Here is a 21752-nt window from a genome sequence, read left to right on the forward strand (position 1 = left end):
AGTGACTCAAGAGAATCCCCTCCTGTTATCAATACCTACCTATATCTGGATACAAGGCAAATCATCTTGGATCAGACACCAGCTAAACACCAGATTGGATGGTCCCAAGACAGTCAGACTGCAGCTGCCAGAATCTGCCACAAGGTGGCAGTACATGACTCATTTCTAAGGGGACCAGGTGCTGAGGAGACTGGGAGCAAACGGAGCCCATAAATTACTCGGTGTGTCTGCTCTCATCACCATCCTCCCAGGGCTTGAAGGAGACTGTTCCAATGTGCTCTTTTGGTCAGGTCAGAACTGGGTCCTTCAAACCTCTGCAAATGCTTTTAGCCCTGCAGCTTTAAATTACACACGTTGACGTGCGGCCTCTGGCCTGTCTCCTAAAGATCAGACAGATTCAAGATTTATAAGTGTTCAAAGCAGCAGGTTCAGGCCCCAAACAAAGGAACCAAAAGGATGGAGAAGGAAGGAGAGAGGACAGGAACAGGGATGGGCAAGGAACTGGGATTAAATTTATAAAGGTTTTCTCCTCATTCATCAGTTAGAAATTCACTCCACTTTAACAAAGGAAAAAAAAAATACTTGAAACTTCCACCATTCCAATACCACTAGCTTCAAGTCTTTCATATTCGTTTGAAGAAAAATAATTTACCTCGGTGGCTTACAAAAGGGGGGGCAGGAGCCACTCTTCAGACAAAAGGGACGCTGCTCCTCTCCTGTGCATTAATATTCCATATTCCTGGGATGATTTCCACTTTCACAGTTTGACTGTTTTATAACAGATTTGATGCGAGAGAAGACAAATGGCCTCACAAAGGAAAGACGACAAACCACCTCACTGTTTTTAGCAGGGTTTTCTCTCTATTTTTATTTATTTTTATTCTGGAGCCAGGCTACAGAGCTCTCTGCCTTGCTGGAGATGTTTAATATTAACGTCAAGCCACCGCGATCCTGGCAATAGAGTTGGCCGGTGTTGTGTTTACGGTTTTGTGACTGCTGGCTTCAGGAAGATGAAGCTCCTTGTTCAGACAGCAGCCCCTCTCACAGCTCCTGTTAGAAGCCAGGGGATGCTTCACTGCTTAGACGTGAATCACTTCCCCCAACCACGGGGAAGGGGAGACTGACACCCAGTTACATTTGTATCCATCTCAGGACTGCTGCCTGTGATCCAGGGCCAGTGGGGGCCGCACAGGATGTATCTCTCAGCTCCAGTTTAACCTCAACTTCCAGGGGATCAAAACACGTAGAAATTAGAGTTCTGGCAGGCACACTGCTATTACTTCTGACACCAAGTCGGAGAGCTCATTTGCTTAGAAACCCAGTGCCAGCCCAAATGTGAAAGCAGCAATGGGCAAACCAACCCAAGGCGGCAGCAGCAGCAACTCACAACGCTCAGAAGACACAGAGCTGAGCTGCTGGCCACAGGAGCAGCCAGGAGCAGTGCAGCTACCTGGGCTCTGCTGGCCAGTTCAGCCAGTTCAGGGCAGGCTCTCCTCTGCTCTGTCCTTTCACCTCCCTCCTCCTACATTTGACTGTTGGGTCTCCTCTTTTTGCTTTCGCCACATGCTGCCCCATGACCCCCTGCCTGCTCTCAGCTCTGACCATCTACCTCCTCTGGGCCAAGCCAGAGCATGGGCTCCAAACCCTCTCAGGCCACCCCAATCTGCTCAGAATAAAACTGAGCTCACTCTGTACTGTGAGGTTATTATGTCACCTAAACTAGGGATTCTGTTAAAAATTACTCATGGGCCACACCTAACTTTTAGCCACTACAACACAAACTTACAGATATCCATACTGTATTTTCTAATTAAAAAGTAAAGTCCATCCTGGGATAGGGCTCTTCTTTGGACAGTTTACTTTTTAAAAAAATATCTTTATTTTATTTATTTATTTTATGTGGTGCTGAGGATCGAACCCAGTGCCTCGCATGTGCTAGGCGAGCGCTCTACCGCTGAGCCACAACCCCAGCCCTGGACAGTTTACTCTTATATTAACTGAAAAAAATGTAAATTGCCACCTCCATCATTTTTGGTTCCTAATAGCATACTTCAAAGAACTTTCTCCCTTCCTTTGTCCACAGAGAAATTTATAAAAGGAAGGTCTCTGCTGAACCTGCCAGTAAATGTTCCCCAGGGGGTAGTCCAGGACCCTCGGCTCCTGGACATCCATAACAGCACCACCTTCACTGTCCTAGCTCTGCCAACCAGTCCCTGCACTCAGCAGTCTGCTGGCCTTAGCCAGTTACACAGCTGCCTTTAAAAACCTTGATTGCTAAGTGCAAAATAAGTAGTCTGCATTTATTCCCCTGGAAGCCGGTGAATCTGTTTCGGGGCATGGCTGCGCCTTCCACTGCAGGATCGAGCTGTGGAGGAGGCGGAATGCTGCCAAGTGTGTGTATGAGAAAATGTGTATTGATTTCTTCTTTCTTATAAAGGAGCACAAAGCACTGAAGAACAACTGCTCCTCTTTCAGCATTTCACATTCCACTCAAGAGACAAAAGGCCCAACCCCCACCATCCTCCGAGAAGCAGAAAGGAGAACCACACAGGACCTGTCTCAGTCTCCAGTGTCGGCGGCCACCCCCACTGGGCAGTCCCACTTAGGGACTTCAGACCCAGGGACTTCAGTGCCTCACCTGGCTCTGCACCAAGCAAGAGATTCCCTTTTCACTGATGCTTCCAGATCTTGAAGAAGAAGGAGCTTTCAGTCTTCCTTGCCTTTAACGTTGAGGTACCCGGAGGGTAAACGAGCTAAGTTTATCAAGTGTTCTGCTCTCCAGAGGAGACATTGGATTCAACACAGGTGTGGCTGTGGCTCACTGCAGACCTCATTCCCCAGAATAGTTGGGAGTAGCTTCCCATTACTAGGTGCCTCCCCGCAACTGGAACTCAAAGCAGTGAGGCGATGCCCTCGACACAGGTCCTATACGGTCTGACACTTACTACCAACACCAAAAACAACAAAAGGTAACTATGCTTGTTAACACACAGAATCCCTTCTAGGACTGTTTTTTCCTTTTTTTAAAGAATTTCTTTCTTCGTTATAGGTAAATACAATACCTTTGTTTATTTATTTATTTATTTTTTAAATGCAGTGCTGAGAATCGAACCCAGAGCCCCACGCATGCTAGGCAAGCTATCTACCACTGAGCCACAACCCCAGCACCCCCAGAGCTGTTTTCTTCTCAAACAAAACAAATTCTGAAAGCAGTCCAAAAAACTGACCTCAGTTGTCACTGGTCATCACAGAGCCCTGTGGGTATACCTCTATTTGTAGAAGGGTCACCAGAAACCAAACCTGGCAGAGGTGGCCAGGAGCAAGCCTATGGTAGAATTCAAAGTGTACAATATACACTCTTGGAAATGATGTGAAAATAAGAGTCTTCTTGGAAGATCTTTTCCCGGGTCCATCCTAAGTAAAAACGACCTCAAAAAGCCTTTAAGCAAAGGGCAGGGAACGACAAATCCCAAAGTTTGACCCTTCATTTCTGGGATTTTTCTAATGCTGACCATGAGCTGTGAACAAAACAGGGAGTTGGCCCTCCAGCGGTGCAATGTTGCTCCACAGAGACACACACCACAAACAGTCAGGAAGCAACCTCCACTGAAGGCTATATAAAACACAGACTTGTACAAAGTGCCAAGGGCAGTATGTTAGAGGAGTTAGATGATTCAAAGAGATTTCAATAAAAGAGGCAAGAAACTCCTCTTCATCATCTTTTATACTGTTTAAAAAAAAAAAAAATCTTACCAGCAAATTGTACCTAGACTTATAGGCTGAAAGTCTTCAAAGTCATTTCAGACAGGAAGTCTATAATCAACTGTTTGGGGGTTTGCAAGAAATGGGCAAATCTGTGTAACAGATTTACAGCCATGTGAAAACACTAATTTCATTTAAATAATTATCTGTGAAAATTATATTTAAAACAGTACTTGTCAAACAAAAAATTAAGGACATTTCATTCTCAAGAATCTAGTAAAGCCTATTTTCATTTAACAACAACATCAACAACAACAACAAAAAAAAGACACAAGAATCACTATTTATCTATCTATCTATCTATCTATTAAAAATTTTGAGACAGGATCTTACTAAGTTGCTTAGGGCCTTGCTAAGTTGCTGAGGCTGGCTTTGAACTCACATTCTCCTGCCTCAGCCTCCCAAGCAGCTGGTGTGCACCACCACTCCCAGCTAAGTATTTCAATTTATGTAAGCATCAAGGGTGTATATGCTATTCCCTAGCATAGACAGGTATGGCACCAACCAGAAAAAGACCTGAAATAAACTGTTTGGTAAGTAATACTTGTGCTATAAAATGTTATATAAGGCAAGACACAACTGGAATTAAAATACAATGTTAGGTCTGAGGCTGTGGCTCAGTGGTAGAGTACTTGCCTCGCATGTGGAAGGCACTGGGTTTGATCCTCAACACCACATAAAAATAAAAATAAAGGTATTATGTCCATCTACAACTAAAAAATTTTAAAAAAAATACAATGTTAAGTTGTAAGTGAAAGAACTATAGTTATGTTTACTGTAATCTCACATTTGGTCTTGACAACGTTTTATGCCAGCATAATTTATAAATTAACATTCTTAGCAAGCAAGAAAGAAAGCAAGCAAGAAAGAAAACCCTAGTAAGTGTTTTTGTGAACTGTAATAAATACTGTTAGAGAGGAGCAATAAAATGGGGTTCGACACAGAAAAAGCCACCCACTCGGATCAGGATAGGGATCACAAACGTCTCCTTGGAAAGGCTGGTATACTCAAAGGACTGAATACTTTGACAGGAGAATACCCAGTGGAACAGGGCTGGAAGACCTCGAGGGAGCAGAATGAAGAGACAGAGGTGGAATAGGGAGCAGGTTCCTGGAATGGCAGGACCCACTCTGGATGGCACCAGCATATGCTGCTGAAACAGATTAACAAGGAAATAGCTTGGTGACAACTCACTGAAGGCCCTGGCAGCAGGCTCAAGAGTGTGAGCTTAGTCTACAGGCAAGGAGCAGGAGCACGCTTTATGTGGTCCTTGAGGAAGGGGAGCCTGAAGATACACAGAGCTGATGAGATCAGACACCGGTGGTCAGGAGGCTGTTGGCGTGATCATATGTATGAGAACTTGAAAAAAGACCTCGAATCAAATCAGGCTGTGGAAACAGAAAGTGGAGACCACTGAACAATATTCTGTATTAAAACAGAACTCCATGCTGGGCACAGCAGTACACACCTGTAGTCCCAGAGACTAAAGAGGCTGAGGTGGGAGGATCAGCAAGTTCAAGGCCAGCCTCAGCAAATTACCTAGACTCTGTCTCAAAAAAACGGCTAGGGATCTGTCTCAGTGGTAAAGTGCCCCTAGGTTCAATCCCCAGGACCCCCCCCCCCCAAAAAAAAGAGCAAGAAAAAATACTTTTACAAGATAAATTTTATAATTCTCCCTAATTAGCAAAGGTTCAGTGACATAAGCCTCAGCTGGCTGGGAAGGAGACATATAAATTAGTACCAACCATCAAGAATTATTAGAAAGCTTACACATTTGACTCAGAAATTCCCCTACTAAGAACCTATTTTAAAGATGTAAGCAAAACCTGAACATGAAAATATGTTCATTGCACATTACCTAAAGAGAAAGAAAAACAAAAGCAACCTAAATGTCTAATATGAATATTCCATAATAGAATATTATGTTTCTAAACTGCTTTCAAAATATTTAATGGCATTTAAATGCTTATAATACAAAGTTAATCAAACATATGTATACATCTGTATAGAATATGTGCATATAAAACTGTAAAAAATATACATAGCATGATGGGATTAATTTTCTTTGTCCTTTCTGTATTTTCCAAATTTTATTTCATAAGTATGTATTATTTTTATTATAGAGGAAAAGATACTGTCTCTAAGGAAAAGGCAACAGGTGCCTGAGTATGTATGAGACAGGCAGAACTCTCAGAACAGAAGGACTGAATACACTGGATGGGAATTCAAAGCTGTTTATGAGTCTAAGATTTTTACAATCAGAAGAAAGATAACCATAAGAACACTTTTGAGTATTCCATGATTCATACTACAATGTGAATGACTGATAGGCAAAATTTGTCTACACAGATTACCTCTTTAAAAGAAAGGGGGGGGGGGCTGGGGATGTGGCTCGGGATGTGGCTCAAGCAGTAGTGCGCTCGCCTGGCATGTGTGCGGCCCGGGTTCGATTCTCAGCACCACATACAAAACAAAGATGTTGTGTCCGCCAAGAACTAAAAAATAAATATTAAAAATTCTCTCTTTCTCTCTCTCTCTCTCTCCTCTCTCACTCTCTCTTAAAAAAAAAATTTCTACAAAAATAAAAGAAATGGGGGAAATTTTTTTATATCTTTATTTATTAATTTTTTTATGTGGTGCTGAGGATCAAACCCAGTGCCTCACACATGCCAGGCAAGTGCTCTACCACTGAGCTACAGCCCCAGCCCAAAAATTTTTTAAAGAAATTTTTAAATTTTTAAAGGTAATCCTCCAGCCCAGTTTTAGATTAAGGAGCTTTGTATATTGAGGGGCTTCTATTTGGCACATTATTCCCATCTATATCAAAATCCTTGCTGATTTCTAAAAACAATAACAGCGATTAGGAGTTACATTCCTAAATAAATATGTCAGTTCCACTACCTGCTCTTAACTTAGGCAAGTTACTTAATTGCTCTATGCTTAGTATTCTTATCATAAAATACAGATAACGTCAACCACTTCACTGATTGAAAATGAAAATGTACATCAAGGGCTTAGTGCAAGGCCTGACATACAGCCAATGCTCAAAAAGTGGAATATGATGTTATTTCTATGCCATTTCACTGTGGATCAGAAACAGGGTGGCTGAATGAGGGTGGATAAATCAGAGCAAAGGTTGTTTCACTTAGAAATGGTCTACATATCTTAGCAATCTAGTGTTGGCTCAGGGATCATTATGGGAAACATATTAATAATATGTATGAATGACTAAGCTAGATTAAGGTGAAAAACTTAGCTATTGCCTAACCACTTGCAAGCTACTTACTTGTGATTAATAAGGTAGCTATAAAATACTATATTTAGAAAGCCAAGAGTAGTAACATAAAAGAACTTAAAAACAAAAAATCCTTAAGAGAAATATATATGCTCATTTTAAAGAATGTGAAATATCCCTTTGAGAAAAAAGAGGACTTATCACCCTTTGAAGAAATGCTGAGAACGTGACTGCAGAAATGAGAACTCTTGTCAAGAAGCCCCATTTGGGGGAAGGATTTATCTGTTCATCATCTACAATCTCTTCCTAGAAGATGTGCTTTTATCACTCTACCTCCTGCTTGGAACTAAGGATTCAATTTGACAATGCAAATTCTCTAGAATAAGAGGCTGAACAGCGGCAAATTGGGAAAAAGAAGAAACAACAGTAGTGTTTTCTTTTCAATTTTAAAACTCTGGTCCGAGTCTCAGGCTTGAACTTGAGAACATTTCCTTTGTCCTTTCTGTTGCTCCTGGAAGAAGGCTCCAGCCTCCTGACTGTGCTGGGTGCCATCTTTAATGATGATATATGGGGGTTCTTTCCTTTCAGCACTGCTGGGGGGTCAAACACATGACACCGCCTGCCTGAGTATCAACAAGCGAATTATAAACTGTGTCAATCCGAGTTAATGCAAAGCTGTAATCCTCTTTAACAAGAGATCAAATCACTGCCATGAGTTATGTTTGTTCTGTAATCTGATAAGGAAGAGGGAACCACTAATAAAAGAGTAATGGGAGCCTTTAATGATGCTGGTAAAAGGTGGCACCAGTTAAAACATCGCTCTTGTTCCTGCTGATTAGATCAATGTTGCATATTTGCCCAGACTTGTTTCACCTGTCAGAATAACCTGTGCCTTTTTAGGAGATAAGAAGCCTCACAGAAAACATCTGTATTTTAACCATTCTTGCCTGAGAATTTTTAACCAACGGAAAATGCTCTATGAGGGTATTTCTGGGGTTGATATTGGTGTGCTCTGAAATGCTGAGCAAGCTACACGAGAACAGTCCACCATGAGTAGTGCGTCTATCTATCAAACAGAGGTGAAGCAGGCAGGGAGAGTAAGAACAGTTTTGGCAGCCTCTGGGCCACTAACTGGGGGAAAGGAATGCCATCACAGTAGAGTGGCAAATATGCCCATATATAGGGTGCAGACCCATACACAAAAATGGCAAGCCGAAGACAAATTGCCTGTACAAATTCTATTATACCAAGGTACCTCAAGAACAACGTGGCAGTGATGTTGACAAAGCACTTTACAAGACCAGATTACATTTGTACGTTTCTTTTCTAAAACTCCAGATGTAAAACAATAATGCATTTGATGTTTAGTACTTATCAAAGGATCCTCTCCTCTCCTTGTTTTTTTTTTTTTTTTCCATAAAGCCAGCAGCTTTATGAAAGGAGTAAGAAGGCTAAGTTCTATTTTGGGGGAGAGAATGGGTGCTCAAATTGAAATCCTTCCTGTTCCTATTGGGAATTTAAGTTCTTAGCAAAGGAACGGAGTATCTCTAAAATGTTCATGTTGCTACCACTGCTGAAATAAGGGGGAGAAACTGCATAGAAAAATACAATAACCTACATATTTTATGGACAGTATCAGAATCAAATTTATCTGACAACCCTCTGTGAGGCAGCAGTTAGTTCAAGGTAAACCTCAATTTTCTCTGGCGCAAATTTAGCAGGCTGCCATCACTAAGACCTTCCCATGCTTTTCTCCACACCAACAGAGAAAGCGGCTGTACTGGGTTTCCTTTCCCAAATCGTTGCCGGTGACCAGTTTTGAGGAATAGTCTCTATCTCAGCATTGCTTCTTCCACATATCCCACCAGCATCTGACTATCAGACTTCCAGAAGCCCCATTTGGGGGAATGACAAAGAATTCACTTCTTTAAAACTGAACCTCAGAGGGTCTTTCAAAAATAGACAGAAATCAGCTGATTATTTCCCTCATCCCCCAAATCTTCACTTTGTGTGAACCATAGTCCGAGATCATCTGCATTTTTTCAGGAAGCTCCCTCTGGTCTAACAGAGCCCTGGAGGGTTTTACATCATGTAAAGTAAGCTGTTTCTAAAATGTCCTTGATAAGCTTAGAATAACTTCAGCATAGATGTGAACAGTAACCTATACATCATGCAAGTAAAATAGTAATCTGCTCCTCATGGTGACAGTGTTCAGAGGGCCTCCCTACCAGGGAGATATCAAGCCTCTCTCCTTCCAACCCTCTCTACAGAATCACAGCATTCCAATTTGTATCAGCAAAGATGATCCTGGGAGCTGAGCTGCCCAGTGCCAAGAATATCAAGGGGTTAGCAAAGTCAGTGATCATTTTGGGGATCATGGTACCTTCCTCCCTTGCAAGCTAACATATGACAATGAGCGAAACTGGATTTCTTTGGTTTTTCTCTCAATGCTGGGAATGTTCATTAGGCAGGCAACAAAACTCACCTATCTCATAATGGAGACAGACAAGGCCAATCTACCAGACCAGGACTTATAAAGGGGTCAGAATTACATAAGACTTTCACTAACAAAAAGATTTGAAAGCATTTAAACCAGTATCCAAAGTATACCTAGAAAAAAAATGCTCCCAAAGGGAAATTTGGTAACACAGGAACTCAGCTGGGCTACTTTGCATTTAAAAAGGTTTTTTTTTTTTTTAAATAGATCACTTGAAAAGAAAAATTCCTAGCATTGGAAAAGAATTTGTATCAGCAAACATTAACTAAATAGATAGATAACACTACACAAAACACACCGCAGAAGAAGCAAAATGAAGATGCCCCTGCCCTAAAGATCCTTTTAAAGACAGCACTTCTCCTCTCCCTCTTTTAATAAGAGCTGTGTTCCAGTTTCAATTCAGTTCAACCAAGTACAAATTTATGGAGCTCAAACTGGACAAGGGATACAGGAGACTGAAGGATGAGCACTAGGCCCCCCAAACCCACTAGGCATTGATTTAATTTAGGTATATTTGTGGAAAAATAAAAACTCAAACCAAGGAACGACTAAGGAAAACAGGAGGCTCTCTCTCCAAGCCAAGGTCAGCTAGAACCACAGGGGAAGCTGCTTCTGGGAACAAGAAATCAAAAGGACAAGAAAGATCTTACCTATATGTTACCACAATTAAAAGGGAAGGAGCCTTACAAAGGAGCAGCCAGGTATTAAAAGCCAGCTTCCCATAGAAAGCACGGAAGAAAGGGTTTTCATTTACATCTTCAGTGGAGAAATAATCAGAACTTTCCTGCCACCTTTCTGTATTTTACATATGTAATTTTCAAAAAGAAAACATTTTTCTGTTGAAATAAAGTAATACATGCTTATTGTAAAAAAATTCAAACACCACAGAAATACATTTAATAGGGCTGGGGTTATGGGTCATTGGTAGAGTGCTTGCCTAGCACGTGTGAAGCACTGGGTTTGATCCTCAGCATCACATTAAAAATAAATAAGAGTTACTATGTCCAACTACAGCTAAAAATACTTTTTTAAAAAAAAAATATATATAAGAGGGGCTGGAGATATAGCTCATTTGGTAGAATGCTTGCCTCATGTGCACAAGTCCCTGAGTTCAATTGCCAGCTCCACAAAAAATAAAAAAATTAAAAAATAAGAGAAGGTAAAATGTCTTTTATTCCACTCACCCAGTAATAAACATGCCAAGAGTTTGGTGTTATTGCTCCAGAGCTTCTTACTTTTTTTTTTTAATATTTATTTTTTAGGTGTAGATGGATACAACACAATGCCTTTATTTTAATGTGGTGCTGAGGATCAAACCCGGGTCCCGCCCTGCTAGGCAAGCACTCTACCGCTGAGCCACAATCCCAGTCCCAGAGCTTCTTACTTTTTAATGACAACTAATATGAGCGCATTCTCATGGAAAAAGACTAGAGAGAGCCAAAACACTGCTGGGCTCAGCGGTGCATGTCTGTAATGCCAGTGGCTGGGGAGGCTGAGGCAGGAGGAACATGATTCCAAAGCCAGCTTCAGCAACTTAGCAAAGTCCTAAGCAACTCAGTGAGACTCTGTCTCTAAATAAAATATAAAAAAGGCTGGGGATGTGGCTCAGTAGTTAAGCACCCCTGGGTTCAACTGAAGATCTGTCTTCACCCCATTCCTCATCCCATACTTTTCCCCACAAGTAAACTCCCCTATCATTCTGATATGCAGCCTCCTAGGCGTTTCCCCAAGCATTCAGTGTGATATATACATACATAAGCACATATATACATCTGCTGCATTTTTATCTTAAAAATATGATAGATCATATTGCAAACAGTGTGTCTTTTCCCAGGTAACAAAAGTACCTGGAGATCTTCCATGGAAGTACAGATATTACTTTAAAGGCACTGTTTCTATTTTTTTCCCTGTCACTATAGATTTGGCATTCCTCATCTGAAAATCTAAAATTTTTAAAGTGCCAACATGACACTCCAATAGTTTTGGGTTTTGGAGATTGCTTAGGGCCTTGCTAAGTTGCCCAGACCAGCCTCAAACTTTGCAATCCTCCTGCTTCAGCCCCCTAAGTTGCTAGAATTATAGGCATGTACCACCATACCTGGCTATATTGTACAGTTTTACTTTATCCTTTAATTATTGCTTAATCTCTTAAAATGATTTTACTGTGATTTATTTCCTTATTGATGGTCATTTGGTTTTTTTCTTTTTCAGTATTATAAACAATATTGCAATAAAGATTCTTAGTACAATAGCTGTTTCCTTAGCTCAATTTCTATGAAGTAGAGTTTTATTTTGGGGGGTGAGAGGCAGTTAACAGATAATAACCTTCCAAAAGGATTTTGCCAATCACATTCCCAACAATGTGATATGAAAGTATTCCCTCATACCATCGACACTGTGGATTACTATTCTTTTAATATTTTTCAACTTAATAAGGGAAAAATGAAATCTCATTTTACTTTGCATTTCTTTGATTAAAAGTCTGATTTTTTTTTGCTATTTAAGATTTGTATTTTATGATTTTTTTAAACAGTTCTTTTTCAACCTTTATTTATTTTTATGTGGTGTTGAGCATCGAACCCAGTGCCTCACATGCGCAAGGCAAGTGCTCTACCACTGAGCTACAGCAACCACCCCTATTTTATGATTTTTAAATCTGCTTATTGACATGCTTTCCCTATTATTCTTTTGTTTATTTATTTATTTATTTTCTGGTGCTGGGGTTGGACCCCAGGGCCTCGGGCATGCTAAGTACGTGCTCTACTACTGACCGACACACTTCCAGCCTCTGCCTATTATTCTTACTGGGATATTAAGATATTTGTAAAACTCAATACATATGTAGAGAAATGTGTTGTCTACTAAATTTTTTTGTTCCAGTTTGTCATTTTTATCTACTGTTTTTGATGTCTTTTCAATATGACTTTTCCATAGTCAGGTATATTAATATTTTCCCTTATGGTTTCTGGCCTGGTATCATGCTTATAAAGTTATAAAGCCATTATATACTTCAAAAATCATTTTTAAAAACTCTATCCACACACATATCCAACAAGAATGATATGTGTATAACTTAGCAAAACCAAAATTACTCACTTGAGGAAAAGTAGTATACACTGATACTGACATTCTAACAATAATGAATGTTTCCCATTTGTGGTGTACAAAACAGAATAGTACTAGATTCCCTCCTCAGTACAGGTGTCCCTCAGTATGAACAGAGGATTGACTCCAGGACATCCTTGGTACCCTTGGGATACCAAAATCCACCACTATCTAAGTCTATTACATAAAATGGGGTAGTATTTGCATAAAACCTATGTATATCCTGTAGATTAGATCATCTCCAGATTATTTATATTACTTAATATAATGTAAATGGTATATAAACAATTACATACTATATTGTTTAGAGAATGATGACAAGGAAAAATCCGTATGTGCTCAGAACACAATCCATTTTCTGAATATTTTCCACCCAAAGTTGGCTGAATGTGTGGATGAAGAACCCACGGACACAAAGGACTGACCATACTAGATTAGTTCCACTAACAAAGCAGGGCAAGTTACCACTGCCTAAAGTATCAATTTTTGCCTAAAGTTACCAATACTTACTGGCTTTAGAAGTTTTGATGCGAGGAGCAGAAAGAGCTAAGATCCAGTTACAGTATCCATAGTTGATCTGGTCTATTCTGATATGAAGCATAAGCAGTGATGTGAACGTAGCTTCTTTATGCTTAGGAAACACAATGAGAATGGAGTACACCTTGGTAAAGCCAAATGCTCAGTTCTCCAGCAACAACACTATTATTAAACTCCTTGTTAAGTAGCTAAACCAGCTAGAAAACAATGCTGATAATTAGCAATCATACCACAAAGGATATCCTTTTTTCCCCATAAATTCAGAATGCCACAGGACTGCTACCTGACAAACAAATGCTGACCCCCTTTCCCTTGCTCACTGCGCCAACCTGGCAATGTAATGCAGTTCTGGCCAATGAAAACCAAGAATAAGTCTGCTGGAGGGAATTTTGCAGGAGTTTTCACTTTTAAACAAACAAACAAAATGCCAAAAATATGGCTGGCACTATTATTTTGTATTCTTCTTGTCTTGGATACATATATTTGATGGCTGAAGTAGCAGCAGCCATCTTAGGAACACAGGGGAAAAATAACAGAAATTGGCCCTAACATCAAAGAGAAGAGAAAGCCATTGCCAACAACCACACAGAAGGATTCCACCAGAAAAATACAATCGTATTTACTTATGCCACGATAGTCAGGTTTTGTTTCTTATAGACCAAGCCCCAAATAATACTAAATAGGATAGTCATTTTCAAATAATTTTATGTTTCACATATAACAGACCCTCAAAAATTATGAACAAATATAAGATTCTGAAAAACTAAGTACCTCTGAGGTATTGGGTGATATAAAAATAAACTACAACTAAGAATGACAGAAACTTGGGCTGGGGATATAGCTCACTTGGTAGAGTGCTTGCTTTGCATGCACAAGGCCCTGGGTTCAATCCCCAGCACCACAAAATAATAATAATAATAATAATAATAATAATAATAATAATAATAATAATAAATTTTTTAAAATGACAAAAACTTAATTTCTATATGATTTTCAAATACTATATTCTAAAAGCAATCACTAGCTGAGTATGGTGGCACATGCCTATAGCTCCCGGTACTCAGGAGGCTGAGGCAGGAATATCCCAAGTTTGAGGTCAGCCCAGGCAACTTAACAAGATTCTGTTTCAAAATAAAATTAAAAGGACTGGGGATGTAGCTCAAAGGTAGGATGTTTGCTTAGCATGTGCATGGACCTGGGTTCAATCTCCAGTACTTGGTGGCGGCGGGGGGGCGGGGGCAAAAAGATGGCAATAATTAAACCAGATTTATTTTATACCTCATAATAATGTAACCTTAAAGGATATGGTTTAGCTTTAGACAGCTAGTTCTTTTCTTATTGATGTAATTTTTTTATTGATGTAATCTAAAATGTACTTACTTTACACTATAACTTTTAAATAGACTGAACCCAGAAATTTAGCAGAGAAAAAACCTAGCCCTACCTAAGCTCTCACTTCCAAAGTACAGGAGAACATATGAGGTCATAAAGACAGATATAAAGGTACTCAGAACCACCCATAAGCTGTTTTATACTCAAAGCACTGAACAAACCAAAATAAAAAATAACAATTGTGTTTGCCTAAGCCTATAGATCTCTTTTCAAGCATAGGGGAAAAAAAAATCTGATGAGATATGATGGCAATCTAAATACTCTCAAGTAAAAAGCAGATACATAATTTAAGGTTAGATAAAGCTGGCAAAAGCCACATGTACCTACTTATGACCAGTAATTTCACTTGGTAAATAATTATGCTTAAAAATATTAACATGGGGGCTGGGATTGTGGCTCAGTGGTAGAGTGCTTGTCTAGCATGTGTGAGGCCTTGGGTTTGATCCTCAGTGCCACATAAAAATAATCAAACAAAATAAAGGTTATATATATATATATATATATATATATATATATATATATATATGCATGGTATTAATTACAACAACAATTAAAAGCAATTTAAATGTCCCAACAGTCTGTGAGTAACTAAATATAAAAATACTATGTAGTCATTTAAAAATTTTTAATAATTTTAATGACAGGAAAATGCTCACCATACATAAAATATTTATAGTAAAATATAATTTCAATCATATTAAAAAAAAAGAAAAAGAACAACACTCTGAAAGGGAACTCAGACACTGAGAGGAAGTCACCTGAGATGTTAAGAGAGGTCATCCTGTGTTTGTGCATGTGGACTCATACATTTCCAGTTCCACATGCTAAGGGGGCCTGAAAACAACCATGGTCAGTTCCAGCATCCCTGGAAGCCAGGTCTTGGCTTCTAAAAACCATTATCAACTGAAAAAAAAGTGGGGGAAAGGGGTCCTTGGAGAAAGATTCCAGGATTGGTGCAGGGATAGCAATAAGATAAACTTTGAACATCTTGTATCAGACAGAAAGGATGTACTCAAAGAATGATTGGGGATACATCAAAAGGCACAAGGCAACTTAAAGAACTTCCATTAATCTGGGGCAATTTTAGCATCAAAATAAATATAACTCATTGAATAAAACTGGAAAGCATAAATCCATATCGCTAAAAATGAATCAATGAATGGTACATAAATGTGGAAAAAGGGGAAGCCTTGTATTATGGTAGAATGCAATTAATAAATTTAGAAGAAATTATTCTTTATTTGTTCTTTTTAGATATGCATGACAGTAGAGTGTATTTTGACATATTATACATAGAAATTATTTATTTATTTTTCTTTTTTTAATTTTTATTTTTATTGTTGGTTGTTCAAAACATTACATAGTTTTTGATTCAAGTGGGTTATGAACTCCCATTTTTACCCCGTATACAGATTGCAGAATCACATCAGTTACACTTCCATTGATTTACATATTGCCATACTAGTGTCTGTTGTATTCTGCTGCCTTTCCTATCCTCTACTATCCCCCCTCCCCTCCCCTCCCCTCCCCTCTTCTCTCTCTACCCCCTCTACTGTAATTCATTTCTCCCCCTTGTATTATTTTTCCCTTTCCCCTCACTTCCTCTTGTATGTAATTTTGTATAACCCTGAGGGTCTCCTTCCATTTCCATGCAATTTCCCTTCTCTCTTCCTTTCCCTCCCACCTCTCATCCCTGCTTAATGTTAATCTTCTTCTCATGCTCTTCCTCCCTACTCTGTTCTTAGTTACTCTCCTTATATCAAAGAAGACATTTGGCATTTGTTTTCTAGGGATTGGCTAGCTTCACTTAGCATAATCTGCTCTAATGCCATCCATTTCCCTCCAAATTCTATGATTTTGTCATTTTTTAATGCAGAGTAATACTCCATTGTGTATAAATGCCACATTTTTTTTATCCATTCGTCTATTGAAGGGCATCTAGGTTGGTTCCATAGTCTTGCTATTGTGAATTGTGCTGCTATGAACATCGATGGAGCAGTGTCCCTGTAGCATGCTCTTTTTAGGTCTTTAGGGAATAGACCGAGAAGGGGAATAGCTGGGTCAAATGGTGGTTCCATTCCCAGCTTTCCAAGAAATCTCCATACTGCTTTCCAAATTGGCTGCACCAATTTGCAGTCCCACCAACAAGGAACAAGTGTACCCTTTTCCCCACATCCTCGCCAGCACTTGTTGTTGTTTGACTTCATAATGGCTGCCAATCTTACTGGAGTGAGATGGTATCTTAAAAAAAATTACCAAAAGAGGTTACTTCTGAATTATAAGTTCTATATTTTCCTGTATGTGTTTTGATTGTTTCACTTTATAAAATAAGCATGTACCTACTTCTTTTGTAAAAACCCTTATAATCCTCAAAACTTTGGAAAAGATCGTGGAATGAGACGGGCATTATGATCCTATATACATGGATGATTATACTACAGGTGTGACTTTGCACCATGTACAGCCAGAGGAAGATGTTATATTCCATTTGTGTACAATGTGTCAAAATGCATTCTACTGTCACTATTTCATAATTAATTAGAACAAGTTAAAAATAAAAAATAAATAAAAAGTCTCAATAAACACAACAGACGCACATATCTATAGCAATCTCGAGCCACTCTAAAGAGCATACACATAAAACCCCCAATGCATACAGCATGCACATGTGCTATCATGACCCTCTAGCCTAGAAAAGAGCTCAGATGTCCTAGGCAGGTGGACTAAAATTAAAAATAAAACCTAGCCCGACTCAATGGTGCACGCCTGTAGCTTGGGAGCTTGGGAGCAGCTTGGGAGGCTGAGGCAGGAGGATTGAGAGTTCAAAGCTAGCCTCAGCAAAAATCGAGGCACTAAGAAATTCATTGAGACCATGTCTCTAGATAAAATACAAAATAGGGCTGGGTATGTGGCTCAGCGGTCAAGTGGCCCTGAGTTCAATTCCCAGAACCAAAAACTAAAAAATAAAATTGAGCAGCAAAAACACACAGCCAACAGAGGTAGCATTGAGGTATATGGAAATTTCTGATTTGGCTTTACAGTAATTATGGGAGTGAAGAGATGTGACAAGGACCTTTCCTATGATGCCAATGACAAATGGTTAACTGATAAGAAGAAACAAGAGGGTGACAGGATGTAGAACAGGTCAATATCAGGCTGTCATGAAGCCATTTGAGACATATAATTAATCTCTTACTTACCTGGCATCATCATTCATTGTAGTATGGTCAATAGGTGCCATGAAGCTCAGGAGCTTGCTAAGGACATGAAATCTAAACAAAGCAGAAAACAGGCAGCAACATTAGTAACTATTAACCTAGCAAAGGAAACACATTCTGTGAGTTAACAGACTCCAGAAATGATTATAGGGGCAGTGGGCTCCAGAGAGGAATAGGGAAAAATTCATAGGCACTTGCCATGAACAACTATATTTTCCCCTTTTTCTTTAATGATTTAGGAAAAAAAGTCTGATAACAGTACATTGTAAATGACAAAGGTTCTGCACAGATCCATTTATATCACAGCTCTAAAAGAGCAGATACACTTGTGCCTCTCAGCAATATACAAACTCTTAAACATTATTCCAGACAAAAGTCAATGACAACTTGACTCCCCCATTTTCCTCCTCTAAGTACATCTTAATCATTTCTCATGTCATTAAAGTTACCTGCTGGCAACAGCACAGGCAGTGGGATAACTCCTGAAGGCAAACCTCACCAGCGCCATCACTACTGGCATTGGTTCCCTGAGTGAGAAAAGGCCCCTAAGACTCAACACCATCATCTCCATGCACTAGCTCCACTGGGTCTTTCATTTCCCCATCTTTAAATTAGGGAGCACAAGTGAGTTCAGAACAAGTTTGAGTTCAAGATCTTTAGCAGATGTGTTATGAAAATTTAAGTTATTACCTATATTTCCCACCAACAGAAAAAGGCCTAAGAGACTGTATGACTTTGTGCACATCAAATTACACTAAAGAAAATTCAGTAAGGTTACCCTTACTATTCATCAGAATGCAAGAGGCTTGTATGACTATATAAATACATGCATACATATATATTTTAAAAAATGCTAACCAAAACCCCTCTACTTGGGCAAACAGTATCCATAAACAAAAATATGATAAATATTTTCACATGCACAATGTTTTACAGTTTCAGAAACATTTTAACACATACCAAAAAATTCAATCCTGTACTGTACCACTCAAAACTAAGCTTTCCAAATTTCATTTCTCAAGTAATGCTTTTAACAAAGGCTCCCTAGTTCAATCCCCATTACTGCCAGAAAAACAAATAGTGTTAAAATTTTGCTCAATCTAAGAGAATAGAAAAAGTATAAATTCATTATAGAAAATTTAGGGGAAAAATGCACACTTCCTCCACCTGTAGACAATTGTTGATATCGTTAGTTGTGTTTGTTTTACATACAGATCCTTTTATACACATGCGTGCGCATACACACACTTTCGTAATCTTTTTTCCCCCCACTTAGCATTGTCCTCTGAATGGCTGCATACAGTTCCAGAAGTGGAAGTACCATCATGTTTCTGAACATTTATATTGTTTCCAATTTTTCACTTCTCTAGTTTTACAAATTAATATATACTAAAAAAGTAATATGTAATTCTTATAATACCAAGACTCCAAATATGGAAATGTATAGAGACCTGAAAGGTTTCCTATAATTCTATCCTGAAGAAATAATTATTTTAATAATTTAAAATAATTAAAAATGTTACTTTGGTTGTAGCACTTTCAGTATTACATCCCACAAAACCATATATCACATTCCTTTCTTTTTTCATAGTTTCAGAGTATAATATAACTTATTCATCCTCCTATTGATGGGCTGTCCCTTCCTCCCTCCAGGAGGAATCCAGGGGCACTTTACCACTAAGTCATATTCCCTGCCTTTTTTAAATTTTTTATTTTGAGACAGGTCTTCACTAAGTTGCTGAGGCTGTCCTTGAACTTGCGATTCTCCTGCCTTAGTCTCCCTAGTCACTGGGATTACAGGCATGCACCACCACGACTACCTAGCCTCTGCTCTTTAAAAAACATTAAACAATGCCAAAATGAAGAGTCTTAAACATAAATTATTGTATGTTAGATCATGTACTTCTATGAAATAAATTTTGAGACGTAAAACTGCTGAATTAAAATGTATGTATATGTAAAATTAAAAGACAGCCAAAATGACCTTCCAAAGGTTGTGTCAATGTATGAGACCATAAATACTTATATAACCTTTTAATTTAAATAAAGCATAAACGCTGTTAATTAAATTTTTCAGCAGTTATGTGGTGGCTTGTGCCTCTAGTTCCAGCTTACTCATGAGGCAGAGTTGAGAGGTTCATTTGAATTCAGTGAACCTTATGATGTGGCCTAAGCCACATCACAAGACTCTGCCTGAAAAAAACTCAAAAATAGCTGGGTGCATTAGCACACGCCTGTAATCCTAGCAGCTTGGGAGGCTCAGACAGGAGGATGGCAAGTTCAAAGTCAGCCTCAGCAAAAGCAAGGCACTAAACAAGTCAGTGAGACCCTGTCTCTAAATAAAACACAAAATAGGGCTGGGGATGTGACTCAGTGGACAATTCAATCCCCAATACCAAAAAAAAACCTCTCAAAAAAGAAACTCTCTCTCTCTCCACACACACACACACACACACACACACACACACACACACACACACACACGTATGTGTAAAGTGAGGATGTAGCTCACAGGTGGGGCACTTGGCTAGCATGCAGGAGGCCCTGGGTTCAATGCTTATCGTAGCAAAAAAATAAATATGACATTGGTAAATATGACATCCTTGGGCTTCACCAAAATTTTATGTCCATCTGAAAAAATAATACGTACTCTCAGCTATGTCCAAAGACAGGTTTAATATGCTTTCTGGATAAAGTCACGAACTACTCTCTGGTTACTGTCAAATACTGTCATGTCACCACTAATCATATTTGGCTACTGAGCATTTGAGCTGTAGTTAATCTGAATTGAGATACACTAAAATTTTATGACAAACACCAGATTTTGAAAATCTCAGACAAAAAAATGGTGTGATGCATATTATTAATAACATCTAAAATCATAAATTATTTAAATCATATTTTTGATAACACTGGGTTAAATGAACTATACTATTAAAATTAAGTTCACCTGTTTCTTTTTACTTTTTTAAAGAGGCAATTAGAACATTTAAAGTTATGTATACATATTTTTGCTGGATTGTGCTACTCTAGAATACCTTTACACTCAAAACACAATATATTTAAGAACTATTAATTACATGATGAAGGACAGGTTTTAAGAAGTAATCAGATTAGGGGCTGGGGTTGTGGCTCAAGTGGTGGAGTCTCGCCTAGCACACGTGAGGCGCTGGGTTGGATCCTCAGCATCACATAAAAATAAAGCTATTGTGTCCACCTACAATTAAAAAATAATTTAAAAAAAAAAGAAGTGTCAGATTAAAGACAATTTTGTAATGTGTACTTATGTAATAGCATTTCATCTGTTCTCAGTGCTGTTGAGGATGGGTGCACATTTTGGTATTAGAACACCTTTTATCAACCATGCTAAGAAAACATAATTTTGTTGTGGAAGAACAGACCGACACAATAAAACTTCTTGCGTATGTGTGTTGCTAGGATCACACACACTAGGCACTTGCTGTACCACTGAGCTATACCTCCAGGCCTTGACATCTTATTATTAAAGGCCCAAGAGTTTAATACATTTACTTTATGACTTATGATTAAATCCCCATATATAATGCTGAGTAAAATACTGATAATTAATAATTACAACCATTTTCCAATCCCCAAATATTTCTCAACTAGCAAGTACCATGTCTAGTCTAACTAGGCTACATAATTGCATATTACCATTTAAACAGTTTCCACAAGATAACATTAATCTTTGCTATAACTTTTCTGGAGATCTTATCCTTCTAACACTATCATAAACAAAGAACAACTTATTCAATGGTGGACCTAATATCAGTGAGGACAGCTAGCACACCCTACCTGTTCTTGAAGTCTCACTTAAGAGAATTACTTACAATATTCTCATTTAGCCTGACCCACTTAGTTTAATCCTTTAGGACAGGATGTTAAGGTAACCAGGAGGTTATTTTGGTGCCTGCATAGGCCAGTTGGTCCTGTCTGTGCAACAACTTAACAACCAGAGGTTAGCAGCACAGGCTCTGGAATCAGA

The 21752-nt window shown here is 38.8% G+C and overlaps 1 protein-coding gene across 1 annotated transcript in view; it reads right to left on the reverse strand.

Annotated features, from left to right (window-relative positions):
• Positions 1-21752, reverse strand: part of AATF (apoptosis antagonizing transcription factor) — a 113316-nt gene that overhangs the window by 8406 nt on the left and 83158 nt on the right. Inside the window, exon 11 of the mRNA XM_081270018.1 lies at positions 17729-17800. Coding sequence (XP_081126144.1) covers positions 17729-17800 — 72 coding nt within the window. The remainder of the gene's footprint in view (positions 1-17728; positions 17801-21752) is intronic.

This window comes from Spermophilus citellus (genome assembly GCF_964194105.1).
Source record: "Spermophilus citellus genome assembly, chromosome: 17".
Classification (NCBI taxonomy): Eukaryota; Metazoa; Chordata; class Mammalia; order Rodentia; family Sciuridae; genus Spermophilus; species Spermophilus citellus.